Source organism: Durio zibethinus, chromosome 11 (genome assembly GCF_047325235.1).
Source record: "Durio zibethinus cultivar Kanyao isolate XHJ-2024 chromosome 11, ASM4732523v1, whole genome shotgun sequence".
Taxonomy (NCBI): Eukaryota; Viridiplantae; Streptophyta; class Magnoliopsida; order Malvales; family Malvaceae; genus Durio; species Durio zibethinus.
Window position 1 is genome coordinate 21,859,100 of NC_143172.1, and position 21,187 is coordinate 21,880,286.

General features: G+C 25.4%; 1 protein-coding gene and 1 pseudogene across 2 annotated transcripts; one reads left to right on the top strand and one right to left on the bottom strand.

The window, feature by feature from the left end:
* Positions 1 to 3,822: 3,822 nt before the first annotated feature.
* On the bottom strand, positions 3,823 to 5,131 carry LOC111290253 (ubiquitin-ribosomal protein eL40 fusion protein-like). Its single transcript, XM_089768733.1, has 4 exons — positions 5,126 to 5,131; positions 4,838 to 4,934; positions 4,079 to 4,212; positions 3,823 to 3,834 (listed from the first exon to the last, which is right to left on the bottom strand). The coding sequence occupies exons 1-4, from the start codon at positions 5,129 to 5,131 to the stop codon at positions 3,823 to 3,825; spliced, it is 249 nt and encodes an 82-aa protein (XP_089624859.1).
* A 6,202-nt stretch (positions 5,132 to 11,333) lies between these two features.
* On the top strand, positions 11,334 to 12,136 carry LOC111289897 (glutaredoxin-like; annotated as a pseudogene). The gene is made up of 4 exons (XR_016346491.1): positions 11,334 to 11,467; positions 11,589 to 11,677; positions 11,785 to 11,883; positions 12,036 to 12,136. The product of XR_016346491.1 is annotated as a glutaredoxin-like (transcript).
* Positions 12,137 to 21,187: the final 9,051 nt, after the last annotated feature.

The window sequence follows — 21,187 nt, forward strand, 5'->3', positions numbered from 1 at the left end:
AAAAGAAACACAAAAAATAAAGAAATCAATCTCTTTCTCTCATTTTGTCTTTGGTACCTTCATTAAGAAAATCCCCCTAAATTAATTCCCAAATTCTTCTCTTCAAATTTTTTATTGGTTTTTTTTTTTTTTGTGTTTGAAATTTTATTATTTTTAATTATCTTTTGTTTTTTGTTTTTATTTTTTTAGCTTCACATTTGGATAATTTTGTAATTATTCAAATTTTGTTAATGGTTTAACCATTTTGGATGAGGTGTCCATTTCTAAAACTAATGAATTTAGATTGAATTTTGATTAAACATGAAGGGCTTAGGTGAAATTTATCCAAAATTTTAAAGTCAAATTTTTAACAAAACTCAGCCTTACGGATTTTTAGAAAATCTTAATAATATACTAAAAGGTTACTAGCACTACGCCATGGGGCTGTATTATTATTATTATTATTATTATTATTATTATTATTATTATTATGTTTATTATGTTTATTATGTACTTGAGTAACATATTATTGTAACAATAGTATATAATTGTTAATATATTGGGCAAGTAAAATAAATATAGACTGTGCAAGGATTAAGGTTTGTTGTTTTTCAATTAAGAGCTTTAAAATCAATGATTTTAAAAATAAAAAAATATATAGAACAATAAATGTTATCAGCTATAAGATTATAAAAAATTGAGAGTTAATACTCAGTCAAGAGTTAATAAGAATGGGGTAGATTTATCAATCACGGGGATGTCTATAATGATAAAACTAACAATGTTGAGTTTCATCAATAGAAGAAATTGTGCTTTGAATTAACATACAATATGTTAAAGTGACTCAAGCATATAATTTTTAAGCATAAATTAGTAAAAAAATTCTAAAAGATGAAAGTGACAAAAAATTAAAAAAAAAAAGAAAAAGCTTACTTTAAGGGCATTATTACTTTTTATATATTACATTTATTTCATTAATAATCCTCACTATGTCAAGGACATCACTAAAATGAGAAATACAACAAAGCCAACGAAAACATTAGATTAAAAAATGTCCTTCATTCATTATACCATTGAAACTTCAATTTTGAAAGTAAAAGTACATTTTCAAAATATCTTCAAGGTGAATTCATTCATCCTTACTTGGAAAATATTTGCAGCAGATTAAGCAACGAATGTTATCTCCTACACCAAACACAAATTCATACTTTAAGAAATTTCAATTGAGGAATTCTAATACATTAACAATCTATTGAAAAATTTCGTTTTGACAAATACAACAAATTCAAAGTTGTATAGGTCTTATCTTTAAAATAATGGTACAAATTAAAAAACAAAAAGCAACAAAAACATTTTTTTAAGAAAATATAATGGTTTTGCTATTTTACAGGTTTATGTTAGATAACTTTATAAATTAAACTTTTTCATAAAAGACATGATATAATAAAAATTCATTAACTAAGCAATTTAAGTTATAAAGCATCATACCTTAATTTTAGATGTAAGATTTCATTTCTAAAAGTGATTTGCTACCTATAAAAGTATTTAATACAATCAATGTATGATAGATTTAAAAAATACAGTATTAAAGTGAGAGTTAAATCAAGGGTTGTAGTTTTTTTATTCACAAAAATGATAACTTGTACATAGATTAATTCAAAAATTGATGCCAAGATAAAAATGAATCCAAACATTTATTCTACATATTGAACTCCCAAATAATCTTCACCTAAAAGAAATTTAAAGCTTGGTATGTGACTTGTTCACATCATATTTACTAATGGATGGCAGCATTGAATCCATGCCAAGTCCAGATCCTTCAAAAGTACCAAGTTTAACATGTTTCACCATACCAAAATAGCATATATGGTGCAAAAGTCTAGCCAAGAAACTGTTAGTGCAAACTGTTGAGCTATCACACATAACTGCCACATGTTTATGTGCCATTGTTATGGCAACATTTATTCGCATATTATCTTTCAAGAATTCAACAATTTTTAAAGTATTTGATCATACCTAAATCAGTAGTAGACATTCCACATTAGTTATAGTTAGATTAATTAAGCATTTATGTTGATAATGACATTGTTTCAAGTAATCCATGATTGAAACACTAATTTAGAAAACCTTATTAAGGCATATAAAAAAATTTTATACTCAAAACTCAATATATGATTAATAATCACTAGTACTAAAGGTATGTCTGAGAATATTTACCTCATAGTAGCGTAAAGAAAGTAACTTTCCATTTTGTAAGGTTGAACAAAAAAAAAAAATTAGAAATTGATTGCTATACTAATAAATAGTGTATTTTCTAATTTAACCATGTGAGTGTAATGTGATAGAAAGACCAATCTTTCACTAACTATCTATAACCTCAATTGGCTACAAGGCATTCAACAAATTCACGATAAGATCCTAACATTCTAAAAAAAAACTCTAGTGAGAACATCATTAGCTATAAGGGAAACAAGTATTATATCAACAAAATGACTGTCCTGAGCCTAAATTCTTACCTATTGAAGTGTGGTTTGCTAGAAAAAATTCTAAATGTGAGTTATAAGAATTGATGTGGGCTTATTACCATTGGTTAAATCCTTAGGGGAATGATTTGTAGGCTGAAAAATGGGGGAAAAATATCAACTACAAACAAACAACTTATTTACATAATGCAATAGAGATTGTAAGTGTGTAGATATATTGACAAATATAATTTAATATAATAAAAGCAATAATATTTAATTATAATCTATAAAAAAATCTCTGAAAATAAGTTCACTTAAAAGCAAATCCAAAACTTTAACAATTTCATACAATTCAATGCCCAGTCTAAAATCTTAGATTCACTAAACAAAATCAACCCAATTAAAAAATAATAATAAGCTAAATAAAATAATATAATAATTTATACCTATTATTCGAATTAGCAAATAGCTTATTTAACTATAAGCAAACAACTTATTTACATAGTGCAGCAGAGATTGCTTTTGTACAGCTCATTATAAATAAACAATCATAAAAAATAAAATTAGTTGAGTGAGACAAGTCTTTTGTGTGCTTTTCAAAAGGCATAAGGCATGCACCTTAATAAAGGTATCTTATGCCTCTAAAGGCTGTGAGGCACTTTCTCTGATTTGCACCATACCTTATTATCTAGGCACACACCTTAAAACCAATTCCTCCATTCATAATAGTCTTTAAGTTTTAAGATGTAAGATGTTTTCCACATAATTCCAAGAGTGTTAATGGTGTTGCTAAACACATTAAAGGTTAATCAACCTATATAGCCACAAATCTAGGTTTAGCAAACATCAATTCCAAACCTTATTCTCTTTATCCTTTGGACAAAAAAAACTTCATTCAACTAAAGGAAAAAAAAATGTCTAATCCAATTACAACAGTCGGTATTGTTGTGAAGCCAAGCATCAGTCTCCAATTTATGTTTGTGGCTAACTAAGAAGGATTCTAAAGGCGATTAATACTTTAGGGAGGGAAGTCAAGAACCCACATTTCATAGTAGGGGAGATTTTAGCTGTGTATAGAGAAATCATGAGTGAATAGCCATCGCCAATCCTAGCAACAATATGAGCCTACTAGGAGTAATGGGAAAAAAAGTGCAAAACCCATTAGAAGTTCACTTTGTAGGAATGTGGTTGCTATTAGGACAATTGTGTAAAGCGTACCTATGTAATATGAGGTTTTGCTAGAGGCAAGTGAGCTTATGAGTGAAAATACATTCAAGCTACTTTGATAAAAAAGGTACATTCAAGTTACCAACTTAGATTTTTATTAGAACTGATGTGATTTTGAAGTTTTCTTTGATAAACAGCATTGCTCCACTCATTACATCAATATCTGTAAAAGATATACACAGGCTCACAGCACGATGGTGCATATAAGCATAACACCTACAATAAATATATAAATATATAGTATGATTTCCAGTATGGAAATAAATAATAGAAAAATTTCAATACTAAATGCAAGCCTATTTTATAAAAGAAATGAAAAAGAAAGAAATGTCATTTACATCTTATGGTATACTTTGGGACTCATAAAATAATATGGATAATTTAAAAGAAAAGGGTTAAAAAAGTACCATTAAAGAAGGCTCAATAAGGGGAACATACTTGTGGCAAATCATCTTATCGTAGTTGTATTTCTTAGCCAATGCCATCAAAGAAGGCTCAATAATGCCATCATACAGCCTCTGAACCGGATGCAAGGTTGATTCTACACAATTCCACACAAACATTCAAATTAAATTGAAATAAACACCTAATCAGAAATAAAAAGGTCCAAAATTTAAATTCAAAATCCTAGTCTTTCCAATTTCAGTACTTTAAGGAAAAAAATTCAGCGATAACACGAATACTATTTAGCTCTCATCATTAAGATCCTACAAGATTATGGAGTATTGATCGATAAGGTAGACAACACTATTCGAGAGCTAATTGAAGTAGTTCTAATTATTCTTATAAATTTTTGCTCACCGCTTTGTCTCATTTTCCCAATAACAAAAACATTACTCACACATGTTTATGGCTTTGATTCACTGCTCAATATAGAAACATATAAACTAAAAATAATTTTAACATAATTTGTCTAAATTTGTAATGATTTTTTCTTGAGAATCAAACAAGGCCTACGATTAGCAATATTTACCTTTTTAAATGTTAGAGTCAGCAAGAGTACGATCATCTTCAAGCTTTTTTTCAAAAAAAATCAATCTCTGTTGGTTTGGTAATATACATGACAAAATTTACATGGAAAATCTAAATCGTCAAATCCTGAAAAAAAAAAAAAAGGTGGTGGAAACGAAATGAAAAAGAAAACGAAAAAAAATAGAGGAATATACCTTCCTTGTCTTGGATCTTGGCCTTAACATTGTCAATAGTGTCGCTAGATTTGATCGCTAGGATTGTGGTTTTCCTTGTAAGGGTTTTCATGAAGATCTGTATTTTTTTAACTCTACCCAAGAGAATAAAGTTTATGGATACCAAAAGAGTATAAAAAATATGAAAAATCATACCGATCAATGCATGTATTGAAACCATAAAAAAAAAATAGCTAGGAAAGAAACTTTTTTTCTTATTCTCCCTTAATTTTTTTGTTCTAGTTTTTTCTTTGTAAACTTCTTCAGAACCTCCATTAACGCAGCATCACAAGCTTTAACCTAAGCTTTCTCCTTGATTCCTTCATTCCCTTTGATTTATTGCTCTATTCTTTTTTTTTTTTGTTTTTTTTCACTCATATCAATCTTTAAAAGCCTCTCTCTTCAAAAGCTTCAGCCTTTTTTTTTTTCCTCATCTTTGAATGTTTCTTGGAGAAGCTTTTAAAAGTTTTAACAAAAAATTTCTTGGAAAAGCTTCTGAAAGCTTTTAAGAGTACAGTGTTTTTACCAAATCTACACGTCAAACTTGTTTAATACATTGCTAGTTATCCCTTGTAAAATTAATTAAAGATAGCTTTTATAATTTATATATTAGACTTTTACCCAAATTTAAACAAATTATGCAAACATTTATATGAGAAGTTTAAAAAATTACCTATCCTTGAACTAAAGAACACAGCAATATTAATAAAACCATGAAAAACCAAATAAAAGAACTATTATCTACCAACAAGTCCCTGATTTATTGGTAAAGTATTGAATTCTTAATTTCAATAATCAGAATTTAAATCTTGATAACCTAATCATCAAAACAAAACTATCATGCTTACACGGTTAAACTAATATCCATAATGCTCCAAAAATAGTGGATTGGAAATTGATGCTTGGAAGTAGGATATGGAGGAATCCTTAAACTGGTCAAATATGGTAAAGAATAAAAAGTTTAGCACACTTTCAAGCATTAAGTGTAAATAAAAAAAATTTAATAAAAGTTAGATCAAGGTAATTTACTCAATCAAACCTTTTACACATTAATTGTAAGCTAATGAGGTTTTACAAAAAGATGTTCACAATATTACATCCAAACATATTTTTGGTATATGACTAGCAATTTTAGGTATATTTGATTTTGATATTAATATATCGACAGTGAATCTAATTCATTATTTTAATTTTCTCACCAAAGAGTTTTTAAAAAGAAAATGCCTCTTAAAACAAGAGAAAATGACATGGAAATGTATAACTATAATTAAAAATAAAACTCAACAAAATTATATTAATACCTTTTTTGTTGTTTCATAATTCGTTGCCACATGGCATTTTATATCATCTTTTATCAAAATTACAAAAATATCCTTACATATATATATATATATATTTAATTACATCATATAAATTATTATAGTAACTTTCTTTTCATAAATAGCCAAAATTATTATATTATCACTTTTTTCATGATTACGAAAATACTCTTTTTATCATAATTGATTAAAATTACTATAATGTCCCTCCTACCATTATTATAAAAATACCCCTAATATTATAATTGGTCAAAATTATTATAATACGTTTTTACCATAATTATAAAAATGCCCTTTGAATTGCTTTATAATTACATATTAAATTTTAACATCTCCACAATAATAAGAAAGTAATTCCCTTAAAAATGACCATAATGCCCTTTCTAATTACTTGACAATTGAATGACACATATCCAAAATGACTATAATGCCTCTCCTTCTATAATTAACTAAAATTACTATAATGTCTCTCCTATCATAATTACTAAAATACCTCTTACCATAATTGAACAAAGTTACTATAATGCTCTCTAACCATAATTATAAAAAAGCCCTCGTATTATCGTTGGTCAAAATTACTATAATGTCCCCCATACCATATTAAAATTATTCATTTTTTCCCTTAAAAATTAAGTTGAATGGTAATGATATTAATGGGCTTTTATTTCATGGGTAAATTGGCTTGAATTTGATAATTGATCAATATTGGTAATAGGTAAATACTATACTGGTAGGCTGAATTGTCAAGTGTTTATTATTAAGTTTGAATTTAATCTATACAATTTTTTTGAATTAGTCTCCCTTACTTAAAATTGTTAGCTCAATTGTAGATAACAATCTAAGAGGGAATGAATTCGATTGTCTCCAAATTCTTTCCCAAAATTGACTTTTAATAAATTTGAATGAGAAATTTAAAATAATAAAATCTTTGATGAAAATTTGATGAGATTAATAATAAAAAAAAATTAAAGCACATATAAACAATAATGAAAATAAAATAGTAAAGATGGAGAAATTAAATATAAAAATTATAGAGGTTCAATCATTTTGCAAAGGCATCTACGTTCTTTCTCTTAACTCTTCTAGCCAAGCTTAGTCCACTAATTGAAAAATCTCTTACAAAATACAATCTCTATTTTCAAGGTCAAACTAGTAGCCTCAAACCTTTTTAGGATTCTATCCAATCCTATCAATTTCACTTAAGAGGATACCTCACCACTTGGAAAAAAAATCCATTTTGAACACAAAAGAATTTGCAAACTATGAAAGACCTCTCAAAAGTTAAGTGTTTACTTAATTTAAGTACAAAGAATGATAAATGAAAAACAAATATAATTTGAATACCATAATGGTAAGAATTAAAGCTCTAATCTTTAAAATGTTCTTGAAATCTTAAGAGAATAAACATAAGGATTGTTGGTGTTTGCTCTCTTACTTCACAAATGTGTTGGTATGTCTAATTTATAGAGAAAATGAGTTTATAGTTGTTGGAGAAGATTGGAAAATGAAAATGTATGTTTTTCTTCTTTTAAGAGTGAAGTAATCGATTGGGTCGATTAAGGAATCAATTGGTTATTGAATTTCATTCAAATTTTGACCATCGCAATAGAATGGATAGATCCATTTTTATAAGGGGTTTGATCTATTTTCAGTATAGATCAATCGATTTTCATAAAAGATTGATTGTTATAATGGATCGATCCATTTTCATAGAGTTCGATCTATTTTTACAAAATTTATTTAAGAGACATTTCGTATGAATAGTGCATCGACTGCCTTCAAACAAAATTTTTTTTTATACTCTACTTACTAATTTGATTATGTCTTAATTTATACAATTGCAAATGAAGATCCGTTCGAAGATTTAGAAACTAAACTTAAGGTATTTTCGGTCAATATAAAATTCATCATCTAATTCAATATATAAAAATTATAGTGAATTTTCAAAATTACCCATTGTATAGTTGTTAAACAACCGGCGTAATGTTTAGTATAAATTTAAAATCTTTTATTAAAAATTTTAGAGTTTGATTTTGTTTGATCCATTAAAAAGTAAACTTAAAAAATTTTCATATATATAAAATTCAAATATTAAAACTTTGTAAATCAATACAAAAAAATAAAACAAATTCAATAATTAAAAAATTTGTTCTTACAAAACAACTTTTTCAAGTTAATTCATTTCTCAAAACTAATATTATCAAAATTGTATTGAGTCCAAGTTGAATAAGTTCACTTTAAAAATAACAATTGAACTTTCATTTAAGCTCAAATAAATAATCTTTAAATATAACTTTGGTTTGAGAAATACAAAAACATAAAGAAATGTTTGTTTAAACTTTAAAAAAACATTTTACAAAGAATTGTAAATCTTGAAAATTTCTATTTTTGACATAAACATTAAGACCAATCTTTTAAAATAATTTTTCAAGATATTTTTCAAATCAAATATCATTTTGAAAAACATATTATTTAGTACAAAAAATAATAAAACTTAAGAACATATACTAAATAAATCTTAATCAAGTTTATTTAACTTAATATTTTATCATTTTAAAATAAGGATCAATTTAAGAGGAACAGAAATAGAAGCCAACACCTTTCCAATTGTAATTAAGTGACATAATTGAGCCTTAGTTTTTTTTTTTTTTCAAAAGACTATATTTTACAAAAATAAAAAATCAAAATAAAAAAAGACTAAAAAATATTTAATATTTAATTTGTTATTAAATTAAAAAATTAAAACATTATATTTCATAAAAAATAAAAAAAATTATAATCTAGATGTAGTCGAGTAATTTTTCTAGTAAAGGAAGAAAGTTCACAAAAAAAATAAAATCTTGGTTACATTTTTATCAAGAAAGAGAGAGACAAGAAAAACAAATATATATATATATATATATATATATAAAGAGGGATCTACTTATATTGATGTAAAATTAAATTTTTTTACACCCTTTCATAAATTTTTATATGATTTATATTTTTTAATTTAAACGTTATATTTCATACTTTATTCATTTAGACAAATTTTGAATTAATTAAAAATATTTAATTATTTGTTTGATATAAAAAATTTAGCAATTATATATGTAATGAAAAATATATTATTCTCAATCAATACGATAGAAATATTGGATCAATATGAAAATTTTCATGCACAATGGATACGATTATATTGTTAAATTCAATGATCGGTTTGTTAAAATATTACTCATACAATAAATTTATATAATAATGTAAAACTTATTAGTTTTAGAATGAAATAACTAGTCCTATCCCCCCTCGCTCTCTCTCTCTCTCTCTCTCTCTCTCTCTCTCTCTCTCTCTCTCTCTCTCTCTCTCTCTCTCTCTCTCTCTCTCTCTCTCTCTCTCTATATATATATATATATATATATATATATATATATATACTCTTAATGATCGAGTCAAAAATTTTATTTAATGGGGGTTTGGTTCAAATATATTAAATTATAAAAAAAAACAGTAATAATAACATAATAGTACTAAAAAAAACTAAAACTTCCATATTAGTAATAATTAGTAAAAATTTTACAATTATTCTTGATGCAGTTTTATATTTTGAAAATATTGTATAACAGTTTTGTTATTAATACTTTTGAATACATTTTTTCAATGTATATAATTAAGATATCATTCAACCATTGGCCTTTCATTCGATTATGCAAACGAATTTTCAAAATATTTATTTCTGAAAATGTTTTTTTTTTTAACTATGATAGTGATAATTGATAGAATCAATGCTAACTTTTTTTTACATGGAATGGATATAGAATCAATTGCTAGTTTCAACAATAAATAAATTGTATCAATGAAAACTATTTAAACTTTATCTAAAACACATAATTTTAAAAAATTTTTGTCACTAATCCCACTAAGGAACTATTTGGATGGACAGTAAGAATAGTTTTAGTAAGATTAAAGATAGTGGGAGCTTTGAAATTAGTTATTGTTGTAATGAGATTAGATATTATAATAATAAGATTAAAATTATTAATAAGATATGTATTTAGATGCAAACGCAACGATAAAGGTGAGATAAAATATAGTAAAAAAAATTATCATTATAAATATTAGATTAAAGCCAATATATAATAAATTTTATAATATTTGGCATTTATAAAGTTAACAAATAATTGAAATTTAATATTATTGTTTTTATACCAAAATAATAATTATTTTTAGTTTCAAATAAATTTTTTAAAAAATAAAAGAATGAACAAAATGAAAAAAAAAAAAAAGGCTTGAGTGCACTGTAGTTTCAAAAGTAAAAATAAAATAAAATAAAATAGAGTCTTTTGTGGAAAATGAAACTGTGGTGAGAATGAAAATTTTCACTAAAATTTTCACCTGACCCCCTTCCCTGCAGTGAAAATTTTGAGGCACGATGGAATTTTTTTTTTTTTTTCAATCACAATGATAATATGGCATCCAAACAACTTATCGTGGTGCATAGCTAAAAAAAAGTTGGAATCCAAAAAAACTAAAGGCTTATTTAGCATTGAGGTCTAGAAGTGATTTTGACTAGAAAAAACTCGTTTCCATAGCGACATCAATACTAAACAGGATAAAAAATCTGAGCTTTGCAGTAAAAAAGTATGGTTTTACAAACCAAACACAAAAGCTCTTTGAAAGTGTGGTTGAGGTTGAAAAGCACTTTTAAAAGGTATAATTATATTTTTATTTTTGTAACTTTAAATTTATATTATTTTATACATATTTTTTTTTAAACATTTCAATACATCAACAATATTTTTTTTACAATAATATTAAACATTTAAAATTTTTAAATCATATTTTTCTAATCACATTTTTAAAACTCACTTTTTTAAACCAATTTTTTTCAAATTGCAACAAAAATGCTAATTTAGGCCTAAATAAATATATTACAGTAAATGCTAATCATGGTGTTAGATCAAACAATCTATGAAAGTATATTTCTTTTAAGTGAAAGGCTTGATTGCTTAGGGTTCAGCTATCTTTGCATAGTCTGTCAAACACCAAACCTATTTCCTCCCTTTTTCTCTTTCCTGGCAGAATCCGACCAGCTGGAGTTGCCACCAAACTCTACATGAAATTCGATCTTGAGAGTTGAGACACCCGGTCTCACCTTTGGCTTCATAAAGGACTCCCACATCACACACAAAAAAAAAAAAGTATATAAACCATGGTCTCTTTCTTCAGTTCAAGCAAGAAAAAGTAATGAAGAATTCCAAATGGCACTTAACAAGGTCAAGCAGATCGCTTCCTCCACTCCATCTGTTTTCTTCAGGTATTGGTTACACGGTAGAATCACAATCCAATTTATATTCTGCGGGGATGGATTTGATTAATAATGAATGCTGCTATTGCTAGGGCTAATGTTTTGTTAATCTAAACTAACTTCTTTGCAGTAAAACCTATTGTGGTCATTGCAATAGGGTTAAGCGGCTGTTTACGCAGTTAGGAGCTTCTTACGAGACCATTGAATTGAATGAAGAAAGTAAGGCAACTGTTTCTTAAACAACAATTAACCACATTGAAGTCAGTTTTTTCATATATTTGAGCCTCACTGAGGAAATTATGTGAGTTTTTTTTTTTTTTTTAAAGGTGATAATGATGAAATGCAATCAGCTCTGACTGTGTGGAATGGGCAGAGGACAGTATCTAATGTGTTCATTGGAGGAACACGTATTGGTGGCTGTGATTGTAAGCCCAATTCGGCAATTTCTACAATTACCCTTTAATTGCTATCACCATTTGTTGGTTATGTCATGAGTATTAGTTTTGACGTTTAATTCTTAATCCTGAATTCAGTCATGAACCTCATTTTGTTAAATGACATCTTTTACTAATTGCAGCTGTTGTGGCCAAGCATCAAGCAGGTCAGCTTGTGATGTTAACCTACTCACAAATGCTGGTTCATTAGCGTGAAACTTGAGACCATACCTTGCTACAGAGAATAAACTCATTTCCGATGAAACCATAGTAGACTGACTTTCTAATGGTTTTCAATCGATAATATTTGTAACAATGGTATGAAACAGTCTCTGATATTCTTGCTATCTTCTGAATTTCTCAGACTGTACAAGCTACTATACATTTGGGGCTGCATTTTGTTAATTTGGGTAACTTATTATTCCAGTTCACTGGGTTCCAAAAGAAATTGTTTCGATTTTGATCGAACATTATATTCATGAAAGTAAAACTTTAGAATCCAGGGATTTACAGATGAACAACAATCAACGCAATGAAACAAGACAGAAACCAAAAGGCTAGACGGTGTATATTTTTCCCATATAATAAGAAGAAGAGACTCTATGCAAAAGGAGAAAGAAACATAGTTGAAGGGCCCATGATAGAGGCTCGATCATGATTCCGTCTGTGATTACAAGGCAAACACTTTCTTTGTTTGGTATATTCAACTATTGCATTGTTGCAAGGTGATCCCACCAAGTTCCTTTGAAGTTCAGAGCAGCCAGCTTCCAATACTTCAACATGGAACCACTGTCTTATTGTAGTGGAAAAAAATCCCAATTTTTCAGAAAAGTTTCCAGCTTCCAGAGCTTTATATTGAACGAGGATGGCAATAAAAAGTGAGAGAAAGGACCGGCGATGGCGAATGTGAGTGAGAGAAAGGAAGGCTAGTGGCGAGTTGGTGATAAGCAGAGATTTAAATAGTGATCGCGGTTACATTTTTTATTGCATCATGTTTATCACATTTTTGGATATAACGAAGACTATTATGGTCGTCGAATTCATTGTGATCATAAATTTTTTTTTTAATTTTACACAATTTGTTATAAAATATAATAATTATAATTATAATAATAAAAACTCTTATTTAATGATTTTTAAAATAATTTATGACACTATGTTTTTTATTTTTTAAAAAAACCATTCACTATTTTATTTAGATTATAATAAAGCGTTCATATTTGGTTTAGCAATAAATTTTTTACTTTAGCGAAGTTCATATTCAATATTAATTTTAGACAAATCAAAATATTAGCAAAACATAATATGTTAAATACCAAGTATCTATATTTAACAAAATTATAAATTTAAAAATCTAATAATTTCAAATTCCATCAACAATATTTATTAACATATATTTCAAAGTTTAGCACAATGTATAATGATAAGGAGGATCAAATTCTTTATTTTTACTTTGAGAGCCAAGTTGACTCCATCCCCATCTTTGTGGCATTTGTTTTTGATACATTTAAGGTGGATGATATATTTGTGGTGGGAGATACATTTGTGGTAAAAGATACATTTGTGGTGGATAATAACTACATAGAGATGGATAACCATAAGGAGGTTGAAAATTAGATTGTGTCGATGGATAGTAACATCCTTGAGTACTAAAAGGTGATTCACTATACTCAAAGTTACTAGAATTTGATCTCCTACTTGAAGATGAAAAAACTCTAGAAATATCATAGTAGTGCTTCTTGCCTTTTCTTTTTGACAGAACTATACATGCACTTTGACCTTCACTAGATTCTGCAAATAGATTTATTCTATATTATGCCATGTTAATGAAAAGTCCACTAGTAGCAGCAAGCCTAAGTTCTCTTCAAAATGGGTTGTAAAGTTGATTTGCATCCATATTACCACCAAAATTTGCACCATCACCATCACCATTACCATCATCATCATCTAGACTTAAACCCCCACCATCATCACACATTCTTTTTTTTAGATTGGAGTGATTGTTCAATATTCATTTCATTATTAGAATTATCTACAGGCAACCAATCAAAGTTTTGACCATCTAACAAAGGATTTTCTTTCTTTTGCAACCATTATAGTTAGTGGATCATCATCTTCAAAAATATAGTCAAGGCTAATAGGATTAAAACTATTATTTATCTCATCAATGCTCATTAATTTTTTATGTCTCATCCTCAGCCTCATGTTATAATAGGTATATACAAGTTTCTGAAGTCTTTCAAACTTCAATTTGTTTCTTGCTTTCGTGTGAATATAGCTAAATGTGCTTTAATTACGTTCACAATTTGATACAAATGCTATTTAACTAAGCACTTTGATTGCTAGTTTTTGTAATTCAGGAATACAAGTGTCATATATTATTCACCACTTAGCTATATAAAATTATTTCAATTAAATTTGAATGTGTTATACAATTAAATAATATAAATAACTATAATTATTTAATTTACTATTTACCTGGATTCATTTACTTCAAAGCTCTTTGTTCTTGTGGAGTACCAAATATTTCATGCTTGTCTCGAAATAATAGCAACTACATTAATTGAAAATACAATAATAAATAAATAAATAATTCTATTTTTAATACATAAAATAAATATCAAAGTTATAAAATAATATTAAATGCTAACTTGATTAATCATTCTGATTTGAGTATCTATAAAAAGTTTTAATCTTTCAATAACTATTTTTGTACCATTTAATGTTTCTTTAAGTACATTTGCAGAATACTCCACTTCAAATTGAAATCATGGATGTAAATAGGAACCTAAACATAATTCATAATAATATTATATTAAAGTAATAAAAAATAAATATATAAGCAATTTAAGCATAAAAAATAAATAAATATTTTAAATACAATCTATATTTTTTATTTACTTACCAACTGAATGTAAGTTAGAATGCATAAAACTCTATATGTTATCAATAATCTTTTTATATTTAGCATAATAATGATAATTTTGTTGAATTGCTTGTTTAGCTCTATCCATTGCCTCGTAAATAAATCCTATTATTGGTTTTTCATCACCATCCACAAGACGTAATACTTTTACCAAATGCTCATAAACTTTTATTATATCGTTTGCTTTTTTTCAAAAATCTTTTTCCAAAATGATTTTTTTTAGCTTCATAAGCAAGCCATGATTTTTGTTATCTTCATTTTGATTCTTTAAATTCCTATATATTCATTAATAAATTTTTAAAGTAATATATTTTAAATTAGTATTTTAAACAATGATATCATAAAAAGATACTAGATTTAAGTTATTGTACTAATTACTAAGTCTTAACTTTTGAGTTGAACATCTCTCTCAAACCTTACATTAGCCTCGTTGTTTCTTCTAATTGTATGAAATGAGTGGCAAATCAGGTAAGAGTAAGATAAAGTATTTGCTTCTCTTGTGTATATTTCTTCATTAAATTAACAGTCCAAAAGTGATTATATATAAAACAAATCATTTCCTTTGCATCATCCAAAACTTTTGTCATATTTTTTCTTATCAATATTCTCAAGGCACAAGTTTAAACAATAAGCTGAACATGCTGTCCAATATAAATGTTGTCTCTTCTCCATTAGTCTTTTTCTGCAACCTTAAGTGCTGGTTCATTATCAGTGACTATTCGAACAATGTATTTTTTTTCAATTTCTTTCACAGCTTCATCTAATAAACTATAGTAAAAGTTTGCATCTTTACTACGAACACTTGAGACATCTATAGATTTCCAAAAAATTGTCTATTTACTTCAGTAAACAAGAAAATTAATGATATGCATTTGATTCAAGCTGATGGTCCAACCATCACACATTAAAATGATACCCAATTCATTCCAATGATTTTTTAATCCATTAACCCATTCATAAATTTATTGATATTTAGACTCTAAATATACATCTAAGACCTCATAAGGAGTTAAAAGTTTCACATGTTGGCCAACTTATGCTGTTATAGAAATCAAAGTATGCAACCATGGAGAGTTTGTTACCTAAAAAGAAAATCAATCATATATCAAAATTTTGATATTGATTCACCTATATTCTTTTTTAATCTCTTTAAAAATAAATCACTTATTTTTTGTTGCTTTGAACTCTTACTTCTAACCAATTCAGGTATAGCTCCTCTTAATGAAAATTCAAAATCATTTGGAGTTGATTTCCTTGTTCTTTCCTTAAAATATTCAGCAACTGAACCATAAGAGCTTTGTTCCTCTTCATGTATGTTACTCCAAATACCAATTCTTTGTTTAAATTCTTATCTTTTATACCACTCATATTATGATTGGATACTATTTCGCATGGCTAGTTTAGTAGTGATGTCTTCATCAATAAATCTTTCATAGTCATAGTCTTCCCCTCTTAGTTATGATAAGAATTTATCATTTCTCCTTTTGTTATAAACTTTCTTTTATTTGCTTTCTTGAAGAAGTTTCATCATACTTTCTCTTAATATACCTATTAATAATATGTTAAGAAAAAGGAGAAAAATCAATTGCACATGCTTATGTAATTTTATAATTTTTATTGAGAAATTAATAATAATATTTTCAAATTAATTATAAAAACAAAACATACTAGCAACGTTGGGGCATGATGCAATATTATCAGTTTTATGAGCAATGTGTTCCTTGAAATGTGTTATTCCTCCTTTTGCAACTTTACCACAAAGTTTGCATGAAACATTTCCTTTAATATTTAGCATTGGTATTCCAAAATGTCAACCTATATCATCACTTGACATGCCCTCTACTTCTTTGCTCTGGAACTCTTTACGTTGTGGCATGGTTGCTATTTTGTATAAAAACAAAATAAACCTATATTTAAAAATATTAATATTACTTATTTCATCATTAAAAATTGAATCTACATTAAATTTTTTAATTTTTAGTTTTTAATCTTAAGAGTAATAGATTGTAAAACGCTAAATTTATCAAGTAATTTAATCTTTTTTTATATATTACTTTCAATATATTATATAATAAATAGAATCTTCAATAATTACACAAAAATAATAATAATTAATAAGAATTAATTTAATAACAAAGAAATTGACAAAAAAAAAAAACCAAAACAACAAAAAAATTATTAAATTTCAAATACAAAATCATAAATTAACAAATAACAAAATCAAAATATAATATTTAATTTTAATTATTTTTCTTTTAACTTATACAAAAAAATTTATTAAAATTTTTCATGTAAAATTCCTATATATATCATATTGAATTATTAATCTCTTAATTTTTTTCAATTATAAATCCTCAATCCCACTAATTAGATTTTATCTAAAAAAATTTTTAAAATTACAAAATTTTAAACTTATATTTTAATAAAATTAATTATAAAATTAAATAAAAAACCTGCCCCACCCCCACGCACTTGTCCCACTTCAACACCTTCCCCCTTAAAACAAAAAATTTTCCCCTAAATTTTGGTTACCAAAATCCCTCATCTTCAAACTTCTTCATGACCTTGTCACCTCGAGCGTTTTTCAAGTCAACCAAACTTATTCAAATCTTTTTCTTCTTCCCTTTTTTGATGCATCTCTCACTCTCTCTTGCATACCCTCATCAATGTCACTGCTTACAAAGTATCTCAATCTCGTCTCTGTTAGATTCTCATAAAGATCAACATTATTGTATAAAAATTTTATAAAAAAAAAGTAATTTAACTTTCTCTTAAGTAACTTAATCTTTTTGATACATTAATTGATGTAAAAAAAAAATTTATCACAAATATATAATAAATAAAATCTTCAATAATTACAAAAAATTAATAAAAATTAATTTAATAGCAAAAAAATTGACAATAATATAAATTCCAAAACAACAAAAAAATTATTAAATTTCAAAACAAAATCATAAATTAATAAATAACAAAATTAAAATATAATATTTAATTTTAATTATTTTTCATCTAACTTATACAAAAAATTTTATTAAAAATTTTCATCTAAAATCCCTATATATATCATATTAAATTATTAATCTCTTAATTTTGTTAATTATAAATCCCCAATCCTTCAAATTAGATTTTATCTAAAAAAATTTTTAAAATTAAAAATTTTAACTTATATTTTAATAAAATTAATTACAAAATTAAAAAAAAAAAAACCCCACCCTTTGCACCTGTCGCACACCAACAGCCTTTTCCCACTTAAATTTCCCTAAATTTTGGTTACCAAAATCCTTCATCTTCAAACTTCTTCATGGCCTCATTGCCTCAAGCCTCATCCAACCTTATTTAGGTCTTCTTTTTCTTCCCTTTTTTTCTGCATCTATCACTTTCTTTCGCTTACCCTCGTCAATATCAATACCTACAAAGTACCTCAACCTCATCTCTCTCAGATTATCACAAAAATCAATATTATTCTACATAAATTTTACAAGAAAGAAAGGTAATTTTACAAGAAAGAAACGTAATTTAACTTTCTTTTACCTGTTTTGATCTTAAATGTTGATTGAGGACTTGAAGCAGATATGAATTTGGGTAATTTGCGCATTGAGTTAGGATTACTATTGATTGAATGGTTGATAAATGATTTGATAATATTTTCTAACTTTTTTAGATTGATTTTGAAACTAAAAGTCTAAGACTAAGTTATTTTTTTGCTTTTGTTTTTGCTTTTGCTTTCGCAGTCTTAATTGCTTTATTTTGATTCTTTGGATTCTTGGCAGATTATGTTGAAATTTTTTTTTTTTTTAATTTGAACTGATGATGGGGAAAATGAGGATAGCAATAATAATAAACTGTTATTGTCGTTATTCCCCACTATATTATATTTTAGCTATTGCTACATACCGTTTTAAGTGTAATTAAAATTTTCAACCACATTTTTCCCAATAATGATGGCAAGTGGCAGTGCAACTGTGATTTCGCGACTTTTATTCCACTATAAAACCTCTATTTGAAACTATGGTGACAAGGAGTACGGAATCGGGATATAGAGTTTAAGTTTGTAAGGTTCATAAAGAAATAAGCATAAAGTTGAAGTTTGAAAGGTCTAAAGAGAAATAAGTATAGTTATTAGAACTGAATTAGACATTAAACCATTCAAGATCTCGTATCATTGGGTTAATAGTTTAACAACCTAGTCAATTGAGTTAATTATTGGTTCAATAAAAAATATTATAAAAAAATATAAATATTTTAAAAAGTCACAATTCAAACTTTTAATTCAAGTTATAATTTAATAATTCAACCATAAAACTATAAATTTTAAGATAAATCATAAACTACAATTTTTAAAATATAAAATTCATAAAACAATTAATTATTAGTTAAAAATGAAATTACTTAACATTTTTTTAAAATTATATTTTCTATTTTAATAGTTAGAAATAATATTTATATTTTAATAAATATAATAAATAATAACTAATAAATAATTATAAATAATAATTAATTTTTATATTTATTAAAATATAAATATTATTTATTAATATATAATAATTAATCTTTATGTAATAAAAAAGAAATATCTATATATAAAATTAACAAAAAGGAATATTTATATTTATATAAAAATTAGTAAAAAGAAAATTAAAATCATTTTGATATTTTTAATATGAATGTATATTTTTTTATTAATTTTACATATACACATTTTCTTTTATTTATTATTTTCAATCATGGTCAAATAATTAATCATTTTTATTAACGTTTTATTTTTATTAATTTTGTATATTATTATTTTATAATTATTTTCAATTATGGTATCAATTAAATTTTTTGTTAGATACTTTTCTTTTGAAAATTGCTTATTTTTACACATGCGTAAGTTTTTTTATAGTGTCATTATCCACATGTCTCAAAATATGTCAACATATATTTAATATAAATATAAAAAGATTTTGATAGTAGAAAATAAGTCTTATTTAGATGAAATAATAGTATAAGAGCTTAATTAGATTATTTTAAATACTTGAAAGAATATTTTCATATTTTACCTAAACTTATTAGTTGATATTGAATCAATTTGATTAAAAAAATTGTTCAATTTACTGATTTATTATGTAAATTGCTTGTTCACAACGATTCAAAATGATTTAATTGTAAAACTGATCTAATTACATAATCGAACTGGTTTCAATATTGGTTCATCAGTTCAACAATTGGACCAACAATCCAATCCAATTTTTATAACTATGGAAATAAGATATGTATACGGTTGGAGAAAAAAAATTGAAAGTGAGAAAGGGTTAAGGCAATAGGAATATTAGGGTAAAAAGTAAATAAGTATTATTATTATTATTATTATTGTTGTTGTTGTTATTGTTATCAATTAATAAATGAATAATAAACGAAAGAGTTTTAAACAAATCTTAAATGAGTTTTTTTATGAATATAAACTAACCATACATATCTTTATTTATATTCAGTTCATTTAATAAACAAACATAAAAATATTATTTAAAATCATTTGTTAAAATTAAAAAAATGAATATAAACAAACAAAAATCAAACATATTTACCAATAATTTATCAAAAGCTCTATTTACTTACCCCCGAACTCCCATTACGTACACTCAGGATTACATAAATTTTATTTTAAAATATAAATTACTTATAATTTCTATTTTAATAAAAAATATATTTACCTAATTTATTTGAAAATTTAGTTTTAATTATTTTTAATAAAAATGTAATAATTAATGAGCAACATATCTATGTTTTTTTTAAATTATTTATCTACATTTTTTTAATAAAATAGATAAATAACATATCTATATTTATCTATGTTTTAATTATTTGAAATTAAAATTTATTTAATAGACTTTTTATTTAATTGTTTAATTATTCCAAAAAAATATTGTGTTTTATTTCTTAAATAAATATTTTTATTATTTAATTATTCAATTGTTTTTTAATCTTACTCTTCTTACAAATTTATAATTTGATAAATTTAATTTATACACAAAATAAATAAATTAAAAAAATTAAAAAATGGATTAGAAAAATATTTAAATTATTATTATTTACCCAAGTTTATGGCATTTTCTATGTGAATTGGGTTTGTTTTCTGATTATTACTTGCAAAAAATGAAACTATCGAATTGTGTATTTCCTTCGTTAAATTTAGGATATTTTATTCTTTTTAATATTTATATTTTAAATTTTTTATTAAGGGTAAAATTATCATTATATAATATGAAAGAAGTAAAACAATCATTGCCTAATATTTGACACTTATCAACAATTTTTTTATTATTTACATTTTAGCTTATGTTTTAATTAAAGGTAAAGTGATCATTATATAACGTGAAAGGGGTTAAC